Raw genomic sequence first — 23,675 nt, forward strand, 5'->3', positions numbered from 1 at the left:
TATAAGGTTTCATGTGTTTGATGGGTTGTAGACACAAAAGAAATCTACATGCAGATTTCATATTATAATTATTATTATGCAATCAATGAAAAAGACTATGTGTTTAGTTGTGCTGCACTTGGTATCAGCTTGCTTGCAGATTGCAGTTTTTTGCAAGATTTTAAGTTTAGTCAAAATGTCTAACAACTTCAACCAGATTGTCAACGAGAAGCTTGATAAAAACAATTATCCTACATGGAAGTTCAGAATAACAAATTTCTTGAAGGACAAAGGTGTTTCGAATTACATTGAAGAAGACATGGCAATAATACCAGAAGTTCCTACATGAAATGCAATTGCAGAACAAGTAAAGGCTAAGAAAGATTGGAAGCATACACATAGTAAAGTCATGTATTGGCTGTCTATCTGTGTCACAGATAGCATGATGTACTATTTGAAGGAATCTAAAACCCCCGCTATTGCATGGAAGAATCTGGTAAGGCTATTCGAAGTAAACACAAAGGCTAGAAAGTTGCACCTCAAGTCAAAGCTGAACCAAGTGAAAAGAGGAAACTTTTCAATTGATGATTATGTCTTGAAAATCAAGAGCATCATGGAAGCTACTAGATCTATCAGTGTGGCAGTTGATGATGATGATATTGTGTGTACATGTTTAGATGGACTTGGAGATGAATACAAGAGCTTCATGTCATCTATGAATACAAGGGATAATATCCCTAATTTTACAGACTTGATTTCTATGGTGATACTTAAGGAGAAGAACATTGGCTTGGATTCCTCTTCTTCTCAAAGCAAGAACAAGTTTAAACAAGTGTTGTTGTACTAGCAAAGGTAGAGATCATGGTAGAGCCCAAGGTGGTGTTCGTGATCAATGTTATGATACACAACAAAATAGAGAAGGATAGTCCCAAGGGAAAGTCAAAGAGGCCAAGTTGCAGATTCTAATAGGCAACAAAATTATGGTGATAATAAGGAGTGCTAGCATTGTGGTCAAAAAGGCCACATCTCTAAAAATTGTTTCAAAAAGAAGGCTGAAATTAGAAATGGAAAAAAACAGCAATGCAATTATGTATCTAGCAAAAGCGCTATGTCAAGTCCACATTGAACTATGCCTTATTCTATAGTGTAGATGTACCATTGGACTTGTATGGTTACACAGATATAGATTAGGCTAGTAGTATTTCAAATATGAGATCTACATGTGGTTTTATGTTTTCCTTTGGGAGTGGTGGTTACTTCCAACAGCAAGAAACAGTTATCAATTACCTTGTCTAGTACTGCTGCAATTGCAACATGTAAGGTAGCTTGGTTACACAAGCTACTTGGTGATTTGGGGATACAAGTGGATAGGAGGGTTATCATCTACTATGATTATCTTAGTAGCATTGAATTGGCTAAGAACCCAATGTATCATGTGCGAACCAAAACATAGAGGTCCATTACCGTTTCATTCGAGAGTGGGCTCTAACATGTGATATTGACTTGGTTTATGTCAGCACAAAGGATCAAGCTGCTTATATTTTAACGAAGGCCTTGGGAGCTAAAAAGCTTCAATGCTTCAAGACTATGCTTGGAGTTCACGAGCTCATGCTGAGCTCAAGGAAAAGTGTTGAGATGTCGAGCTCTACATGAGCTAGCATCCACTATGTGCCTTGGTGATATGGCATGATATTATTCACTCGCGTGTTAGGTAACTGACATGAGGATATACCAGTGATTCTACAATTGGACTACACCCACGTAGTCCATCCTTGGTTATGGCACATTCATTGTGCCCCCTCTTCTTTCCTAGTGAGTTCACTTAGTGACCGTGTGTGTACATATGTTGTGGTACTTTTATATTAGTCTTTTATCATATGTGGACTTAGTTCTTTTGAGTTAATAAAGAAGAAAGAAAAAAAAAAAGATTTCAACCCTATCTCTTTGTGTTGTCAAGTCTCCATTGCTTTTGTATGTGTGCCCTTAGGTGCTTCACCTCTCCCCTCGTGTGTTTTCATGAAATCAATATTCATGAGCTTTGTTAAAGGAATACAAAGCTTCTCTCTCCATCTTTTCCTCCTTACACTCTTTCTTGAACCTTCATTGCAATAGCATTCAATTATTCGTATTAGCTATGGATGTTCATGTTTCGCATTGATAATACACATCAATGAAGTCATGTATTTGATTCTCATAAAGTGATACACTACAATGATATATTACCTATGGACTTACCTTAAGATGATTTTTTGTGCTCAATCTAGTTGTGGTTCATGCTCAAACATTTGGGTAGTGTGAAAGCTTGAGAATGACCATGTGGATGAGATGCATGTCGTTGCCATGGCATAATGATTGGTAATGAGAAATTAGAAGTTAAAAACATGATAGAAAAAAGGATTTTGGTATGAAGATATGAGCATAAAAATATATCATCCGATTTTCAGACATCTACCATTTCAATATGAAATTCACATCTACTAATAACAGCCCACAATCAAAGCTACTAAGAAAGTTGTGGAAGCTTGATCAATACTTTTTCTCATGTAATTCCTCTTCTCTTAAACACAACCATCTCCTCTCTACCTATAATAGGACAAGGAAGTAACTCATTTTAATCTTAATCGTCTCTCTAGATCCATCTCTTGGCCAAGAGATAGTCAACTGAGGTAAGAAAGGAGGTAGTCAACTGAGGTAAGAAAGGAGGTCCAACGTGTCTGCACACACATGTGAGGAGACTATAATCTTCACTTTTTTTATCTATGAGAAAACCCTTAGGGCACAACTTCACATGGAGTACTTACTTGCATGCTTGAGATCACAACTAGGCTGCTTGCCTACTTGGCACCAGAACTAGATTGCTTGCTCGCTCACTTGCCTAAGTAACACCACCACATCACTCACATGCATGCTTGCTTGTGTACTTGCTTGCATGCCTACCACTCCACATCATCACTTGCATACGTACTAGAGTGAGAAAGTGTCGGGGACAGAGTGAGGGACTGCGCAAGGACAAGCTCTCCACTCTTACCTTCTTTATCTCCTCTTGCTATCACCATGTTGGAAGTTTTGAGGCAGCCATAGCCAAGAGAAAGAGACTGAGAGTGTAAGGGAGAATGATTGAGTGCAAGAGAGCGAGTGAGGGACTATAAGAAGAAGCTTTCACCTCTGCTCTTGCTTCGATTCCCCTTCCTCTTGCTTTTTTTCTCATTGTGGCAACTATGGAGGTGACAAGTCGAATGGAAGAGGCCACTTCAGAGCTTCAAGAGAGCACTACTTAGATCATAAGGCCATCAAAGCTCCTTTGGGTGGATTGGACTATAGGAGTCTATTAGACATTCGAGCTTTCTATTGTATTTCCAAAAGAACGTGCACAAAGCCAAAATCATACATGCTGAAGCCTCTGAAAAAAGATGCTGGTATCACTGCTGCTCCACTGAAGATTCATACCACATAGTGCCAGTATGTGGTGGGCATCAATGTGCTGCCAAGGAAAAAGGCCCACAAACAAAAAAGAGAACCCTTGACTTATTGGCAGGCTAAAACTGAGGACCAAAATAGGTACACATGGTGATTGGTGACGGGACAATGGGCCTGATTTGTGGAGTATGCCCCAACCTCAAATGTGTCTAGCCACACATGATATTTGGTTGATCTTGCTTGGGCAGATATACTCTAGACAACGATGAAGTCTTGAAATGGCATTCTGCCTTACACAAGATCCAGTATGTCTCCCCAAGTACAAATAGAAACCAAGACTTTTATCTCATACCACACAATGGCATTAGAACAATCTTACCTTTTCATAAGAAAGTATATCTCCCTTCTGTTCACCATATACGGAAAACATAACATTAATGCATCATCCACATGTTCAAGGATAGGAACCAAAGAAAACAGAAGGATGAAACATGATTTCTGGAGAGGACTACAAGAAAATGAAAGCTATGAACTTGAAAAAAAATGGGACCTGATATTATATGCTCAGAAAAAGCAGTCCACTTGCCGCTGTGTGATTATCAGCCAGATTACATAACATCATTATGTTGAATGAATAGAGGGATCGATATATGCTGAAGTGTTGTTACCATGTTCACCAAGTCAATTTGCTGAACCTGAGTGCTGAAAAGCTCAGAAATGGCACATCACAATTTGTCACGGACAAAGCAAGCATTCTAGAGTGTATGCATGCCCGAACTCAGCTTTGGAAAGATACAATACACAATGCCCAGTTGCAAGGCTCAGGTTGCTCCAAGCACAACTTTGAAAGCACTTTGCCAGAGAATAATCGATAGCTCCCTACTCCTCACTACACAACTTGATAACTCTCAACAACGAGCTGGGATTTTCCGCCATGTTTTACATAACTTCCGGTATTAGCATCAATCACTCCTGCAACCTGTAACTCATGTAAAAAACCACATGTACATATTCATCAGAACCATGAACAATCCACCAACATACCACAGTTATACTATACATTATGTTACCTTAACATTGCAAAAGAATTTGGAAGCTGAAAACTTCACATCTATAGGGAAAAAATGTGATGGATCACAAGCTGGAACCACGAACTCCATAGAACCACTGCATAAGCAGTGATTTTTACATGTTACTATCCAAATTGGAATATAGAAACCAGATCAAAAAATTAAGGAGAACGGAGAAGAAATTCATAGCAGATCACCAACCTTCGATTTGTGTTATCTATCAGAAGAATAGACCATTCTAACAGTGACCTCCTTGAATCATAACTGCTCAAATGAAAGAACATACCTAATTAGACAAGAACTTGCTGCCAATACAAAGATATAAAAGAGAAGCTAGTTACCGCCAGTCTCCATCTATCTGATTAACTGTTGGGCAATCTTTGAGGGCAGGCAAAGGTATATTGATAACCACATTTTGAAGCTCAAAAGCTCGTGATGCTTCATACTCGATGTTGACCAAACACTCTTGTCGAGATACAGATGGCCAGCAGTTTACTGATATAGAGAAAGTTAGTAGCAACCATCTCATCACTTAAACCAAACACAACATAACATAGCAACATACAACCAGTTTTAAGGATATTGGGGACTCTGTCTCACCATTTAAAGGCACCAGTGACTCATCCCTGCTCTCTAATCTCCACTTTAACACATCCAAAGGAGTGCCAATGGGAAAAGATGCATTGGCATTCTTGAGCCCAATGACCTTTTCTTTGAGAAACCTATCTTTGTCAATGCGAGGATGTGTTTTTAACTGTACATTCTCATTTACACCAGTCTCAACCTGAAAGACAACATTACACACCCATGTGAATTTTCTGGAACCATATTCCAATATGTAAACAGCTAATGATAACATAGGTTTTCCACAATCACTATTTCTCATGCATGTCTGACAAAACTATGGAGACAAAAAGGTGTTTGCTATTAAGCAATATGTGTAGATGCATATCTACATAGTATATTTACATAATGCAAAGGTTTACCAACTTCTAAGACTCCCTACTCCATTTCTTCACAAGCTTTGCTTAACCAAGAGTTCCAACGGCAAAAATGACCTGAAGTTGGATCTGGGCATGCTCATCACTTGAAACAATCAAAGTCATGGTTCCCTGCTGTTCAAAGTTTTCAAGCCCACCATCTCTTTTGAGAGAGACAATGAGTTTCTCTTCGATGGATACTGTTACAGGATCAGCTGCAACAACTGCACCTTTCAAGGGTCCAGGAAGAGGTTTGACTTCTTCCACAATAACTTCCCCCTCTGCCTTCAAAGACTCCAGAAACTGCTTTGTCATTTGGCCTTTTCCTAATTTCATCCCTGCATTACTCGATGGAGTTGAAACAGGTGTAGAGCCTCTGACTCCTGCAACCATTAAGAACATTTAAAATGCACATATCAAATAAAACCATGAGCAGAGCAGCCTTGATAAAGGGAAAAGTTAGTGGCTACCACCTAGAGCCTTTGATAGTGTGCTCGAATCTGCAGATCCGTATCTTGGTATGCTCCCAAAACCATTATTGCCTGTGGATTTGCTGTCCTGGAAACCATTGTCAATTCTTCCAACAGACCCCGCTGAGGATGTGAGGAAACTTAGATTGTCAGATCTCTGCCTTTCCACCTGTGTACATTGAATAAAGGTAGTAGTATGCTTTCATCTTACAAAGCATGTAGCCGGTCATTAATACTTAAATAGTATCTCATGGGCACTGCATCCAATTACAGGTTACTTCATAATCTAGAAATATCTGCCCTGTGAAGTTATACAGACAATCAGCACAATTGGACAAAATGATTTACCTTGCTTTTGTCAATTGCATTGGCCTTTCGCATCATCACATCTTTGGCCTCATCTATCTTACTTTGTACAACCAGCTTGTGAAGCCTCTCCTCATGACTCTCCATATCTAAGTACTGTTTTACCTGGGCAAGTGTCACATTCTCCTTGTGTCCCAATGAGATTAACTCATCAATTGCAAATATGAGCTCAAAGGCAGCACTGCAGACTGATTCTTCATCCAAGCTAGGGCAAAATTCAGGTATCTGTGTCCAATCAAGGCCTTCCAAAGTTGATATAGTAGTATATACAATGGTTGAGAAACAAAAAAGCATATCTCAAAGTTTAATCAGTCAGCGTAAGAAATTTAGGGTTTTCAATAAGTGCAGCCTGCACACACACATCAGATGAAAAAATAGCAGATACATTGCAACATGCCACCCAAACTTTTCCTCAATCATCTTACTGTCAGAGCTGAAGGATACCATCTTCGAAAGCATTCGCAAAGTTTCAAGGTCTTCTAATATGTTGCTTTGCTTGTTTGTGACCAATAGCAAATACAGCAACTCCATCGGTTGGTAGACATAGCGTACATTCTCTGCTTCCACATAAGTATGTTGTTTCTCACCATCAATCAATTTGGGAAAAGCTGCCAGCAACCCTTCAATGCGTATCCGCGTCATATTGGCAAACTGCCGAGAAATCAGGGCTGTGGAAGCAAATGCAAATCCAATGCCGATCAAAGAGTGCAATCATACACACCTACCCCTTTATCTGATTTAAGTAAAATGTTTAAATGGCAGATTGTCTATGTTTCACAAAGATTAACCCATCCAACTCATCTCTCTCTCCTTATGGTCTTCTGTACGATGCTTAAATCTGAGTGTGCACAGTACGCAAAAGTTGTCTACTGTGATCTCAGCGGTCAGTAGATCTCTGTCTAATGCAAAAGTGCAGTTATGCAAGCTTCACAGAAAATCCATGGTTTTGTGGTTGGATCATTCAATCACTACAGTAACTGAGAGGCAGTCATTCCGATCCTTTACCAACATTGCAGACAATAAAACGCTAGATTCATATTAACCTTTTCTTCGAAGCTGATGCATTGAAATGTGAAACTTCAGGAAAAGATCAATGCAGCTGTGGAGATGATCAAAAGAGGAGAATTTGCATACCTTTCCCTGATCTGGAGACGATGGAAGCTGCTAATATCACCTGCGGAAAAAGAAAAAGACAGCACTGAAATGTGAGGGATCGGGGGGAGCAATTTACAGTGGCAAATGCGAGCATCAGCACAGGTGGCACAAACGCAAAAGATACCATCGCAGATCCGGGCAAATTCTGCAACTTGTAGCCTCAGAGAACAGGAATCCTCAAACAGGCCCGATTTGATATGATGCAGATCCACAGACAGAGAGAGAGAGAGAGAGAGAGAGCGCAATTGGGTTAATCGCACATGATCGATAGTGGTAGGACACAAATAAAAACCAGCTGAGATCTGAGTCTAGAGCTCATGAAAAAGATGAGTTTTTATGGTTAGAGCTTTTGTCTTATTTTTGAGGGTTAATCATATACAAACTACAACTTACTATAAGCATAAATTAGGCCCATTTTCGTTTCTCTTTTAATGCGACCACTTGTAACAATATATGTTGTAAACATACCCTAAGGATTTCTCAAAATTTCCTAAATGCCTTCGCAGCCCCTTTCCTTTTGTAACACAAAGTTTCTCAAGATTTCCTAAATGCCTTAGAGGCCCATGTTAGATATTAGCCTATTCTCTAAGGATTGATCAATTACACACCCCAACTTTGCTCAAGCACTAGCTCCTTTCCATGGAAAATGTATCTAGTCAAGTAGCACCATGTGGTGAAAATGTGCATTAGTCAATTTCTAGATCAAGACTAAGGTTTAGGTGCATGCCATCAGGTTAAGTCCGGCAATCATGTAGTGAAAAATGGGGTTGGATACCCAAAGGGGATGTCAAAACCCTAACCCTAGAATCCATGTATAAAAAAGATGAAAAATAATGGAACAAGCCATTCATGTGTGCACAAACTTTGCCTCCTTGCGTTCTTGCTAATCTGTTGTCTCGAGTGAGAGTGAAGAAGAGAGTGTGTGAGAATGTGTGTGTGGAGTGAGAAACATGGCAATGAGAAGCTCCTTACATCCTTTCCCCTTATTCTCCATCCCGTCCCTTTGGGTGAGTTGCAAATGCGAGCAAGACTGTGTGAGTTGAGAGTGCGAGGGAGTGAATGACATGGTTTATGAAGCTTTCTTCTTCTCTTCATCTCCTCAAGCTCATCGTTGGCATCTCCTCTTATTCGTCAGGACAATAATAGAAGCAAGATCGAAAGCAATGGAGTGCATGCATGGATCAAGGATGTGGCTTGCCAATGCAACAACTACAAGGTGATGAATATTGGTAAGTGAGCTCGCTAATTGTATCTAGTCATAGATCTGTGTAGTACATGAGTAGACTCGGTGAGAGATAGCTGTGCACTCCATAGATATATGTCAAATCCTTGAAGGAATAGGGATGTATCCAATGGTTTCAACACAAAACTCTTAGAGCACAACATTTTGGTTAAGTTGGCTGGGACACAGGACTTGTCGATCACAAATTCACTTGTGCACCTCGCATTGCAAATTAGGATGGGTACTCAAGTGCAACTCTAAGACACGTGTCTTTGTCATATCAATCACAAAGTCACTTTGTGCACCTCGCATCATGGATTAGGAGAGGTATACAAGTGCAACTCCAAAACGAGTTAGTTTTCATTCACAAGGTTGAAGTATAGTTCTTGAATTTCATTGCTCATATAGCAAATACGACTTTCAAATCCAAAATGTGTTTGTGCATCAAGACTTGAACAGGAATGATGCAACCACCATCTTTCGACAAAGTAGAAAGAAAGAATATTTGGAAGGTTCGTTGCAAGGAAAGAGAGGAAAGAAAAAGAGTTCGCATTACAAGTTTCTTTTTTTATCCTTCTACATTATGCTCCAAGCAAGGGAAAGCCCCAAGATTTTCATGCGTGAGTGTAGGCTTGAGAGAGAGAGAGAGAGAGAGAGAGCTCATGCATGCTCAAGAACTACTACTACATGAGATAAACTCCTAAGCCAATATTTCATGAATGTTATTGTTTTAATCAAATTGAAGCAAAAAAAAAGAAAGTAAAGCAAGTGAGATAGGGAAAAAAAAGACAAGCATTCATCATCTTCATCATTATCATTATCGCTTTGGTGCAATATCCCTAGCTATAGAATCGCCTTCTCCATCAGCATCATTTCTAGTCTCTTCATCATCATTCCTCTATTACACATGTATCATCATCCTCTTCTTCATGTCTTCATTTGCTACCATCTCCATCTTATGGCCTACACGATCATCATCAATGGGGTTGCTATTGGAGCCTTCTGGCTAGACAACACGTTGGCATGCACTTTCATCTACTATTGCTGCTGTGACAGCATGTCTTGATCATCATCAATCATCTTCATCTTCATTGGCTACAACACAATCGTTTCTCCATCTCACACTTTAGACCATCTGTTGCTATTGACAACACCTCCTTACCTACACAACATCATCTATTGAAGCATCGTTATTATCATCTTAGCCATCATGATCTTCACCTTTGACTATATATGTATTGTCCTACCTACAATCACCATCACAGTTGCACACATAGAAGGAAGAAAGTAGAGATACCCCAACCTCAATCCTTATGGCTGTGTTGGAAGGTGTTAATCTTCTTTGGCAAACCTGTGCCATGGCCATCACGCTCCCCGTACATCCACCATATCCTCTCTTCACCTTCTAATCCCACACCTTCTCTTCTTTCCACCAATAACCCTCTGCATCTCCCTCCCAATCCCGATCTCATGTTTATACACAACCATCTCCGCCATCACTATCCTCTTAACCCTTCCAACATACAGTTACAAGAGGATGAGCCATAGCTAGAGGAACAAACACCCACAAGATAGGAAGCCACCATGAAGGATGCATAGCTACCAAAAGAGAGGGAGGAAGCCACCAAGAAGGAGGAGGAGACATTAGGGTAAATAGCCAACAACAAATAGTGCAATAATCACAAAAATGCAATTTATTTCTACCAATCTTCTTTCATTAAGTCTTTACTATTGCCATCGTTAACTGGGAGGGGGAGTGTTGCATTGAATAGAGAGAATGTGTGTGTGTTTGGAGGGAGGGGGGACACTTGACACTTTGGTTTCTCTAACTCCCACCTTTTTTACAAGGAGGAGAGAGAATATTTTAATGGGAGAGGAATGGGCATTAAAGTTTGTGATGCATTAAAATTTTGGTTGTTTATGATCACCCCTCAATGCATTGTGCATAGTGCATATACACACTATACACCACAAACTACACACGTATACACTCACATGCATAGTGCATACCACCATGCATTGGGAGTACCCTAGTGCACACACTTCATACATGAGCGCTTGATGTTTCCCTCTTTTCTTTCTCTATTTTTCTCTTGATGTCCATCTTGTTCACATGGGGTAATTGAGGGGAAGGAGGAGGAAGGAAGGTGGTACCTCACAATGCCCAACACCAATGTACTTCACCTATGTATAATGCACACTACATAGTGCATAGTACATAATGCACATTGCACAATGTACACTGCATAGTACATATTGCACAAGATACACACGCACGCCACCTTCACGTACTATACCCTTGCACTAGTATGCACCACCAATCCCACACAATGCACTACCCTTGCATCGCATCATCTTGCATCTTTGTGTGCAGACACCCACACCGCACTTGCATACCACCTTCCACACCATAGTGCACATAGCTTGCCCTTAGGTTTACACATCCCACTATTAGAATAGCCTATCATAGTGCATAGTGTACTAGTGCATGTGCATTGTACACCCATTGTGCACTAGTCTACCATAGTGTATGTACGTGCACAAACACACCTCTATGCATGGAAATGGGACGTACACTTGCACACCTACTCATTGCCTCCTTGTTATCTCTCTCTCTCTCTCTCTCTCTCTCATTCGACACCCACCCTATTCCCAAGGGGGGATCAAGGGGAGCAAGAAAGAAGGAAGTAGACACCTTATAGTGCAACTTGTGTACATCCTCACAAGTCATTCTAGGACCACCATGCATGTCAACAACCTTGTAGTTGGGCCACAATGCACAAGCATTTGACTCTAGTGGACATAACTTGTGTACTAGACACCATAATGCACTCTATCTTTTCACACATATGTGGATGTGAGCACCAACCTAGTGTACTAGTCCACCTTAGGGTAAACACTTGCACTTGCATAAGGTTAATGCACCTAGTACACTCATCATGCACTATACCTCACACTATAGCCCAATTAGCACCTTAGATCAAACCTCACACACCATTTGGTGCATGCACAAGTGCACAAGTGCACAATGTACAATACACATGCCCGATGCATGACACATGTGCATGATGCACATGTGCACGGTGCACTGGTGATAGCCCTTGCATTAGCCCAACAATTAACTCACCTTGCATCTAGTCTAATGCACACCACCCTTAGGACATCCTGCACTTGCACCATTACAATGTAATGCACACAATAATACACTTTACCTAGTCACATGCGTTCAATTACACTCCATCTTAAACAATCCTAGGGTATTCATTTGCACATAGTTCATTATACATAATCACTCTAATTCACCTCAACGCATAATGCACACCTACACACGCACTCCACATACACTAGTATATAGTGCACATGTGCACCCATGCACCAACGTACCACACAACCATTTTTACACCCTCCTATACACGATCCTCATGCACAAGTACACCTAGCCACTAGGTCATCACATCCTAATGCATGTACAGTAGACCAGAACATTAGTATACCAATGTAGGAAGCAAGTGCACTATCCCATTACACAATGACACCCCCATGCACTTAGCTTAGAGCACGTTCCCACACCATACAATAGTCCTTGCGTATACCCATTCATGCACACACTTGCCCCCATGCACTTTCTCATCCACATACTAGGCACACAATCCACAAAAAGCAACATCACATTATACCACCTATGTGCACATAACCTCACTCAACCAAGAAAATCAAACTGAACAACTGAATGGGCAAACAACACAAATGAGAAAACCCAACTAGAGACCCACTAGATCCATTGAAACTCCAATGCTTAATTTTTTGGATAAATCATTGTAAAGAGTTGCAAATAAAAGTTTTGAACATCACACACAGTTTGATTGGAAAAGAAAAGCATGTTTGTGCATAGTGTAGATAGCATATTAGAACACAAGCTAAATTCTTAATCAATGAATCTTTACTTTTTGGGATATCCAAGAATCATAATGATGAATCTTCACAATTAGATAGGGAAACAGGACAATAATTTGATCCAACGATAGAAAACCTCAGCATTTAACCCAGAACATAGGTACATGCACTTGCAAAGTGAATGTGAGCTTCCAACACCCACCACCAATAGCCAACCACCAATAGCCAAGACCCTAGTCTTAGTTGATCCCTTGATATAGTGAGCATCCTTATCCATAAATTGATCGATCAAGTCATCCAACTAGTCAAGTGAGAGACCATGGGGACCCTATCTAGTACAATGGAAAGAGCCAAGACTTTGTGGGGATCCTCAGACAACTTCTAAGCTACTGTCGATAGGTTTCATCAAGCTGCCAACTTTGATATCTCAACTATAACCCTCAAAGCCATGGGACAAAAACTTTTAGAGCTACAAGGTCAAGGGACAAATACTCTCAACCAATTTTTGGACATCTATAATGATACAAAACAATAGCTTGCAATCATGCACGTGGAGGTGAATAGTATCCAAAGGATGCTGTTGAACACCAAAGCCATAGGATTCTTACAAGATTTGTTATCAAATTTCATGTGGCAATGCCTATTTGACAACGCTGATGTGTTGCAAGTAGGCATATGCATCACTCAACCTCATAGCTAGAACGGGGAACACATCATGGAATAAAGATCAGGTAAAAACCCCATTAATAGCCAAGTAGTTAGACAAGTATCATGCTAGGGACAACCCTTACAACTTCATGGAACAGTTTGAACAAGTTTGTGAGGCGAACAACCTTATAGGTGATGTTAAGTAGGCACAAGCATTCGAATAGCACCTAAGAGAAAAGGGGTGAACCTGGTTCATTAGGCTTGATACCACCAAGAAAGCCTCATTCATACTACTCAAGGATCTTTTTATTAAATGCTTTGCAGAGGCCGGTTACAATGATTACCTCATCAATGGGGAAAGGAAATATGTCTATTTTTAAAACTTTTTTTTTTGCAACTGCTCTATTTTCCTTTCACATGGTTCACTTATTCCACCTTTACTTGCAACCACCTCCACTTTCACTTCCACCACCACCACCACCACTAGTTCCACCACCATGAGTTTATCTCCACCACTATCACCTTCTCTCCCTTCTCCTCCTCCTCTACTAGCACCATCATCTCTCTCTCTCTCTCTCTCTCTCTCTCTCTCTCTCTCTCTCTCTCTCTCTCTCTCTCTCTCTCTCTCTCTCTCTCTCTCTCTCTCTACAAAAGCATTTGTGCAAGCTCTTTGGATCTATAGGATTTGTCTCCAAGAACCTCAATTTTTTATTGTATATCAAAGGAGAGCTCATGCATTACACACCTATTAAAGAAATGGAGATAGTGAGCATAAACATGAAAGCCTATTGCTAGAAAAATATAGTAAGTAAAAACAAATTTGGGTATATTATACCTCATCCCAGGATGAAGAATAGAGTCATTTACTTCTCTCATTTTATTCTTGAGGATCTGAACACAATTAGAGTAAAAAAATATCATATCAGATCTTCTATTAATATCACTAGGTAAAAAGCCACCTGCTTTCTTTTCTTTTGCATGTTTCCTTCTATACTCCCTCCATTTATTTGCTTGCTCTTTAGTGACATTTTCCTCTTTTTCATGTAGTCTTGTGTCTTTTTCATGGGTGACATCTTCAACCTTAGGACCTAGATCACCTTTCTTTTTTCTCTATGGAGGCACATTTAAAATATTGAAAGTATTCTCATCAATGAGGGGAATTGTAGCTCAAGGACCTTTGAAAATTTGTATCTCAACCTCCTAAGAATTATCATGTCTTTGTCCATAAGTGTAAGCCTATGTGCATGAGCAGGAAAAATGTAGGAATCTTGAAAAAAATTAAGCAAAAAATCTTATGTAACCTCCTAGATGCAATTGAGAGCTTTCCTTGTCCATCTAAAACTATCAAGACTATGCTTATCACAAATTTATCTCACAAGCCTTTGAAAGGGCAGTTTTGGAATTACATTATTCAAAGCCTTCATTGCACTTTTAATCTTCTTCAAGCATCTAACATGCTGTGAAAAATTTCTCCTTAGCTTTGATTTCCTTAGAAGTTTAGAAGGCTTGGAGGACCGATGGATCTTTGAAGCAAGGCCTCCAGGATCAACTTTTTGCTTTCTTGCAGTAGCCTTAGTTCTAGCCATCTAACATCTCCAGAAAAACAAAAAAAAAACTCAAAATTAAGACAACCTTAACTCAAACAAGCAAAAGGTTGACATAGCCAAGGATCTTACGCACCCATGGTTGTTAGCTTGATGTATGCCATAGTTTCTACACATCTTTACATTACATATGCAATGAAAGTGGCTAGCATGTATACGACAAACCTTGGAAAAAAGCATCAGAAGGCGATATAGAGTATTTTCTTCAAAGTATATGACACTAGTATTTTCTTCAAAGTGCATGACAAAATTCTTGCATAATATGATGTATGAAACGTGAAATGAAGACATGCACATGAGAGAGAGCCATTGTCTTCACATTTCATAGGTTTGAAAATAATTTTTGGTTTTATTTGGGAGAAAATTCATAAATAAAATATTATATAAAGCTAGCCAAGATCTCTCAAAGAAAATTACATCACTATAGAGAAAATTACATTACTATAGAAACAATGTCTTTTTTAGCCCAAGACTATAGAAAATACTATGCATTATGGGACCTTGATGAAATCGTACCTTGTGTGCTGGGTGTTGGAAAATTTCGACTTGTGATGAAGCTGTCTCGTGTTGGTGAATCGGAGTAAGAAAGGAGCTTGTGGTTTGAAAATTTACTTTATGGTCCAAAAATTATATTGAAAAGGTCATTTCTTTGAAATATAATAAGCAATTTACTTTACACATGTGACGCGTATATCGTTGTTGCCTTGGAACTTATGCCATGTGTCACTAATTGTTTTGAACATTATGGCACTTTTATGGCATTGCTTTTCAAGTGAAAGGGATGATTTTTAAGCCTTTTTTTTCTAGTTTAAATATAGCCTTTTTAAATTAGTGCATGGTACCTTTTGAGCGAGTTCCAAGGTGACTGTTTATAAATAAATACACGTTGTGAAGCCAAGTCAGGCTGGTTTTCACACAAACTTTCCTTCTAGGCATTCTTTTCTATGTCCCACAACCACACACCTTGCACATTGTAAGCCAAGCATACGTGTACTCTTGACGAAACCAGTTCATGCTCACAAAGTAGTACATTTCTAGGGTAATATACTTCTACTAGTCATTTCTCTTATGCACATGCATTGTGATTTATTCTTAATCCCACTGAGAGCAACAGAAATGATTGAATAATTTATTTTAAGGAGTTTATCTTTACTTGTGTTAAATTTTCCCATTTCTAAATGGTAAATTTTGTCCAATGAAACACAATAAGACTCTAGAAAGCTCCTCTGACCTCCATAATCGTGTTTCATAAGTCATCAACTCATAAGTCTCGGATGCCTAATGAAATGCTAAATATTATGCTAGGTTTGCTGCTTGAATACTAAGCTCGCATTTCATAAGTCCTAAACTCATAAATCTCCATATTAAGAGCGTATTCTAAGTGATGTAGATTGAAAAATGTATTACCACTTTTTGTTGAGTCATTTTGAAGGTAATTAGGCCTTATACAAATCTAAATTGCTTATTTGGATGTAAGCAAATGTGGATTGGTTCTTTGTATTCCTAAACTTGTCTTGTTGTTTTAGAATTTGGTTCTGTGAGTAACCAGGATGACTAAAATGACAAATTCTCTAGAGGGAATGGAGGAAGAGGATTAGAGGATACGTGTGATGAGAAGCTTTTTAAATTTCTTCATGCAATTGGAAATTCATCCAGATTCATATACATCAGAGATGTACTCAATGTTCCCTTTGATTTGCAAGAGCTCTTGAAGGATCTTGAAGACAAATTGAAGCATTATAGAGAGTGTTATGATAGACATGTGCACGTCCTAGAGATTGAGGGATTTATCCATTACAATGATGTGGTGGAAGCTACCAATGCAACTAGAATAACTTTGCAAACAAGGTTTACCTTTATTGATGAGGAACTCGAGAAGTGGGAAGTAGATTGCCCTTTTCATCAAAATTAGCATCAATGTCTTCTTGTCCACAAGGATGTTGAATTTCTTTTATATCTTCAATATATGGACATTTTTTCTTTAGATACGATACAAGAGAAGAAGACAGAGGATATTGCAAGTAAAGATAAAGAGGTTGAAGAGAAGGGGGAAACGTTTCAAGAGGATATTAAGAACCAACTAATGCAAGGATTTGATGTTGCTTTAATTAAAAGTGGAGAATATTACAAAAGTGGAAGAAAAGGAGATAGAGTTGTGTGTAGAGATTGAAGAATGTCCTCTTGATTGTGTCCCAACATTTTTCACTTACCTCATTAATAAAAAAAGATATGTATTGCTAAATTATATTCAACACTTTTTTACCTCAAAGAAGATTACTGCTTAGCAATCCTTGTAGGGTGGGGCCAAAATGATATGAAATTTATAGGTTATGAACAAGAATTGCTAGCAAGTCTTGATGTTGAGGGAGAGAATTTTCCAGACAGTTCTGTAGCCTTGCAATCATGTATTAATCAGATTGTGGAATATGAAAAGGAGGAGCTATTTATAGAAGAGGAGTTCTCACAAGTTCAGTAGAGACTTGGTATTGATGACATAGGGTATGAAAAGAAATTGAAGTCTCTATTAGAGGAGAAACCAAAAAGTTTAATAGATCTTTATGATGATAGTCTTCTTGAAGAAGATTAAAATCCTAATGTATAAAAGATAATTTTAAGATATCCATTGAGGTTTATCATATAGTTTGTTATGCATTACAGACAAATATTATAGGATATTTATTTATTGATATCTTACACTATTGTGGTTTATTGTGCATATAGAAATTGAAGATCCAAACTACTTTCTTGTAAGAGCCAAGTGCTCAAGGCCATTAAAGCTTTGGCAAAAGTCAAGCCTTGGTTATTATATTGGAAGCTTAAATAATCAAATAGTTGCAATTTATCATAGTAAGTTGTCAAGCTCTCCAAGCTTGCTGATGATGGCTTTGAAAGCTATCTCCAAGGTGATTAAATCCCAAGTTTTCAATAGAGGATCTGATAAGATAATTTTGGTGGACAAGGAAAAAGCTGTAAGAGTTTTTGGCTTTATGCCTAGATATAGTGAATCTAGGGCAAGATACTTTGGAGTTATTGGCTCTTATTTGCTCTCCCATGTGGGAGATGTCAAGAATTTGAAGCTTCTTCTAGGCTAATGTAGGATGTTAAGAAACACGGATCTAGAGCTATGCCACCTATGGCGGACGTAGATTATAAACATAAAACATGATTAAGATAAATAATTATAACTCAAGTGAATTAAGTTCCAAGATAGATTAACTTGGACTCATAAACACAATCTTGAGTGACACAGAATGATTGTTCTATTGCATTGAAATGAGTGTCAACAAGTACATGCCTTTATAGCTTTTGGATAGTACCATTGTACTCACTGTGTGTATGGGATTTTGGACATCTCTTCCTAGAGCTTCTAGAGCATACATCTTTGTCATATCTCCTAGCCTCTTTAGGACATTGATTCAACCTCTATGGGCATTCATTTGGCCTCTATGGCCAAGCATCATTTGTATTCTCAACACCCCCCTCAAATGATGAGTCTCTACCCTTGCTGGCTTTTGCCCCCCCTGCATGTAAAATGGACAAGGAGACTAGCTCTTTGGTAGCCTAGTAAAGTTAAGGCTTGAAACTTTACATATTGGTAGGGTTTTTACATCCACTATGGGAAACACAATCCACTAAGGGAGATCCACTATGGGAAATTCTTTGTTGTCAGCAGCGGAAAGTTCTTTATCTTATGTATGCTTCTTTGGCATTCTTTGCTTTTCTCGATTTTCTGGATCTTCTTGGTTGTCTTTGTCTCCATGCTCCTCCTCTTCGTTGTGCTCCTTATCCTTTTTGTTGGTGCATGGTTCTTCTCTTTTAGTCTTCTTAACTCAGTCTTTTTGCTTCAGGCTTTTATGATTGTTTTGACTTGACAAGCTCTCTTTTGTCATACATGACATAGATTTTGAGGTACATGATTTGTGAGATTTATTTGGCTTGGGCTCATGGCTCATTATTACATTGGTATTGATCATTTGATCGTGGTCTAGGAAACTCTTATCAAATGCAGAAGGTGTGAACTGACTGGTTTTGGAGAAGTGTAGGCGTGAATGGCCTTTAAAAGTTAGGGCTTTAACCTTACCAGTAGCCTTTAGGAAGAAAAAGATGGAGTGAGGAATAATATCGAACTGCAGGCGGCATTGGGCATTTGGGCTGTGATGAGGAGAGGAAGCACATGAAGAAACCCAACAAGCTTACACACCCATAGCTTGTTCCATTGATGTAGCCTTCGCGGATCAATTCATCTTTCCCCTCTGTTGAAGACTGAGTATCCACTCGTGAAGATGTGCTCCAAAATGGCCAAGCCACTTGTATATCCTGCGCAGGGAGGTATCCTTCTCTACCGTTAGGCAGTGTCACAAAGTATCCCACGGGGATGAAATCCTTGATGACGTCTTGCATCGTGCCTTCCTATATCCCTTGGGAATACCCAGACACCTTTAATAGACATGATGATGTTGTAAAACCCTCTTCTGCACACCTTCACAAGAACAAGCATAAGAAATATGGACATTTCCTCAGCAAATCAAATTATGAAGGTCCAATCACCCCGCTAGCTCTGTTAGTCTGCCTGCACCCTCCCCTACACCATTTCAGTGTGATCCTTCAAAAAATATCGCTTAGGAATTCAAGCATCATAGGTCTCACTGAAAGGGAATTTTGATCTCAAAAATCAAAAAAATCTTGTACTGGACTCTTTGGTCAGTCTCTGCTCCCTCAGCCTTGCTTAATAGCTCTTATTGATTGGATAGAGGGCCTAATTGTTCCACTATACTAGTAGTTACCAAAGATTTTATTGTCAATTGAGCCATCCAAAGGGTTTACTCCATCCCTAGTAGTATCCATGGCCCTCTTAGATAGAGATTTTGTGATACCAGAAGCCTGCTGATTATCAGTTCCTTGCACAGACTTGACTTCCCCATCTAATATTCCACCCTTGTTAGGACCAAGTGGCTTAGGAGGAGCTCTTAGCAATCCTACCCAAGAAGAAGAAATCACACTACTTGCTTAGCTTAGCCATGGCTCTGATACCATGTTAAGAAACATGGATCTAGAGCTATGCTAGCTATGATGGACAGAGGTTATAACCATAAAACATGATTAAGATAAAGAATTATAACTCAAGTGAATTAGGTTCCAAGATAGATTAACTTGGACTCATAAACACAATCTTGAGTGACATAGAATGATTGTTCTATTGCATTGAAATGAGTGTCAACAAGTACATGCCTTTATAGCTTTTGGATAGTACCATTGTACTCATTGTGCGTATGGGATTTTGGACATCTCTTCCTAGAGCTTCTAGAGCATACATCTTTGTCATATCTCCTAGCCTCTTCAGGGCATTGATTCAGTCTCTATGGGCATTCATCTGGCCTCTATGGCCAATCATCATTTGTATTCTCAACATAGGAAACAAGAGTTCTTGAAATGTAGAGATCTTATTGAGTGGGATGAAACGAAAGATCCCTTTAGAGGCCCTAGTGAGTTGCTTGAAACTAGAGACTCTTATACAACATAGTCAGACTACAAGATATCAAGGGTTTCTTGAAACCCATATTTTTCCATGTCTTTGTCTAGTTTGTAATCATTCTAAAAATCTTTGCTTTGCACAAGAGTTTAAATATCCCTATTTTATTCTTTGGGTGATAGTTGGTAAAGTCCTTGCCAAAGATTATGTATTACATGATGTACTTGTGTCTTTGAGCTTGAATTTATGCCAAATTTGTTTATAGAACCATTGGAAGATCTCTAATAAACTATTTTCTTTATATCTTCTACCTCAAAGTCTTGTGTGTCTAAAGTATTTTGTTTTTTCTTGATATTGTGATTTTTGCATACCTTGGGTTCACCAGATAGATAGAGATCCATATTTCTTGATAAAATGTGGGGTATTGTTGTGTAAAATATATTGCATGGTTAATAAATAAAGAACGTTAATTAAAAACCTTACATGAGTTAGACACTGAAAGAGACATACATATGCAAACTTCTTACCATATAGTGAGTGAAGTGTTGATCATCGCAAGCTTCTATCATTGCCTTTTTAAAAAGGTTCAATTGGTTTTTGAAGTCTTTGAGATCATCATCATTCCATTCAGTTTTATCACGATAAAAGAATACTTTATCTAGTGTTTCCCAAACATTGGCTTTTCTATTACGAGCTTGTCCATTATCAGCATGATCCTTAACTACATTATGTAGGGACTTCCACTGATTGTATCTAATAGTTGAGCCACAATTCTTAGAGTTTATCTTACCAAGTCTCCTATGAAAGCCTAGGAATATTCTAGCCTTCACTCCACCAATAGATGGATTTTGGGGACACAAATGCCATCCTTAGACTTTTGAAGATTTGGTTCAATAACAACATTACCACCATGCAAACCAATCGCAGATAAAACTTTTTCAATCTTTGTTATAGCATCTAATCTAGCTGATAATGCCTTCAGCTTCCATGCAAACCCTGTATAAAGATGAACAAGCTTTTCAATTATCTTGCAAAGTGCATGAAATGTATAGATATGGGCATTCACTAAAGGAATAACTAATACTAGCTTAAACTGTGGATCCTTGTTGTGTGTAGAGGGAGCTCTATTCCAATTACTTGAGTTCAACTTTGTGGTTGGGGATATGCAATATAGGCAAGGAGATTTAGAGTTGGCTCCCTTTGACACATTGTACATACATTTGAGTGTTTTTAAGTCACCAACTATGTGCCACTCAATCTTATAGTTTCCAAATCTTTCAACAAATAGCTATTCTAATTATGACTGTTGTCTCTTAATAACATCAGGGTATTGGTGTTTGATGAAAAACCCAATACAATATATCAAAATCCCTTGTATCTACTTTGAATGCTCCTAGCTACCAAATGTTGTGTTCAAATTGAATACTACATAACATTGAGTGATTGCAATGTCTCAATGAAAGTGCTCTATTCATCAAGATAATAAGACCCTCTCTAATTTTGTGCATTTCAAAATCTCACTTTCATCAAGTTTAACCACAAATCTAGCCACTCCTTGTGCCTCTTCTAGTAACAAGTCATAGAATTTGATCATTAAACATTGTAGGGTGGGCAAGTCAAGGAAAATATTGTTAAACTCATTGAATACAACTTCCCTTTTCTTGATCTTGAAGCAATTACCCTAGAAATCCATAATAACCATCACCAATGAACCTCATTAATCAAGAGCTATTATAGAAAGGCAGAGTACTATTTTTGCTAGAATCTTTGGGATATAGCTTGCCATCTAACCAAAGATCAAGATTCTTCTTTCCTTCAAACTTGAGTATATGTTTTGTAGACTCTGTAAAATAGTAATGGGTTTTGTTCTCTTCCTTATTAGTTTATACTCACTATCCAACTCGATATGAAGATGATAGATATGTCTTTTTCTAGAGCTATAGAGATCATTGGATGATTGATCCATAGCTAAGGATGTGATTAGAAGATTGGATTGAAAAATTGTGTGAATTAGAAATAAAAAGGAAAATAAAGAAGAAACTAGTAAGGAGGGGAAATAAAGAAGAGAGTTAGAATAGAGGGAAGTAATCAAACATCGAAAAAAATTCAAATTGAATATTAGTTTTCACTTTAATGAAGATGAGTAAGATCTTCATTATGATAACCTTTGTCACCTTTATGGCGGCCTAGATTTCTAGGTTTGATGTGACTACGAGAATATCACGACAATGACTTATTAACTATTTTATATATTTATTTACTAAAATATAAAAATATTTAAAAATATAAAAACTAATTTTATTTCCTAAAATATTTTCTCACTCGAAGATTGCTTGCAAGGTATTTTTGAGACCTCAAAACTCCCTTAATAGCTAGTCCATTAAGAGTGTGCAATTTCTAGCCTTTTGTTTGCACATGACTACCATGATGAACATTGTCATCTAGTGCAGCACTATTAGATGCATAGAAATTTATTATCTGATATAAATTACATCCCTACTCACTCTAAACACACCAGTGATAGGGGTATATCAATTATGCCATCAAGAAGACTCGTTGTGTTATAAAGAAGTCTTTCATATGACGAACAAGTTCCATACAAAATCTCAAAAGAAACACCCTTTATATGGATTTGCTAGACCCATGGTTCTAGACATAACATAAAACATAATCTTCAATTTTCCAAGACCAATGTACTACTTTGGGATTAGTTTCTTCAAGTCTTTTAGTGGTGCAATGAGCCTTTGGACTTCTCTTTGTGAGAGGGCCTTGAGTTTCCAATAGCCACCATCACATTTTGCAATTTAGGTTTAGCAATGATCTTGTCCTTTACCCATAGAAACAAGTAATTAAAACATCAAAAAGCCATATTAATTTTCAAGATAGCCCAAAAGGAGTTGCAAGCTTAGCCTTCAAACCACACTTATGATCTCCACGTGGTTGGTGACACATCCTTAGTGTGCTTGGCCATGTGAATGGGACCCAAAGGATTAAACTTTTCAAAAGGTTCACTTTGAAGGTTGAGAAGTAAGAAGGGAAGATGCTCCAAAATTTTGGCAATTGCCCAAAGAAAGAAGGTAAAGAGACAACAATTCATCATGGTGGCTGCCCTTACGCTCCCAAGCAAGTCAATTACTCTCTTATATATATATTTTTCTCTCATTGAGATCATGGATTTGCCAAGAATGGCATCTCCATATGTCTCTCATGCAACATCTCCATGTCATAGTCCATATGTCAAATCCTCTCATTCTCATTCTGTCTAGCTTTGTCAACAATCCAACTATAATTTCTATGCAATGAGTTCTAGACATAATGTCTAGGTAACCCATTTCCTTGCTATTAAAGGCAATGGTAGTTAGCAACCTTTAAAGCTAGGGTCACCAATGGTGCATTAATG

At 38.4% G+C, this 23,675-nt stretch overlaps 1 protein-coding gene across 1 annotated transcript; it reads right to left on the minus strand.

The window, feature by feature from the left end:
- Positions 1-3,926: 3,926 nt before the first annotated feature.
- Positions 3,927-7,762, minus strand: LOC148015076 (coatomer subunit delta-1-like). Its single transcript, XM_087665473.1, has 11 exons — positions 7,562-7,762; positions 7,417-7,456; positions 6,727-6,950; positions 6,265-6,507; positions 5,920-6,085; positions 5,525-5,829; positions 5,067-5,250; positions 4,808-4,961; positions 4,668-4,730; positions 4,467-4,563; positions 3,927-4,375 (listed from the first exon to the last, which is right to left on the minus strand). The coding sequence occupies exons 1-11, from the start codon at positions 7,562-7,564 to the stop codon at positions 4,286-4,288; spliced, it is 1,569 nt and encodes a 522-aa protein (XP_087521599.1). The 5' UTR covers positions 7,565-7,762; the 3' UTR covers positions 3,927-4,285.
- Positions 7,763-23,675: the final 15,913 nt, after the last annotated feature.

Source organism: Lygodium microphyllum, chromosome 24, assembly GCF_053477565.2.
Source record: "Lygodium microphyllum isolate KBCC chromosome 24, Lygodium_microphyllum_v1.1.10, whole genome shotgun sequence".
NCBI lineage: Eukaryota > Viridiplantae > Streptophyta > Polypodiopsida > Schizaeales > Lygodiaceae > Lygodium > Lygodium microphyllum.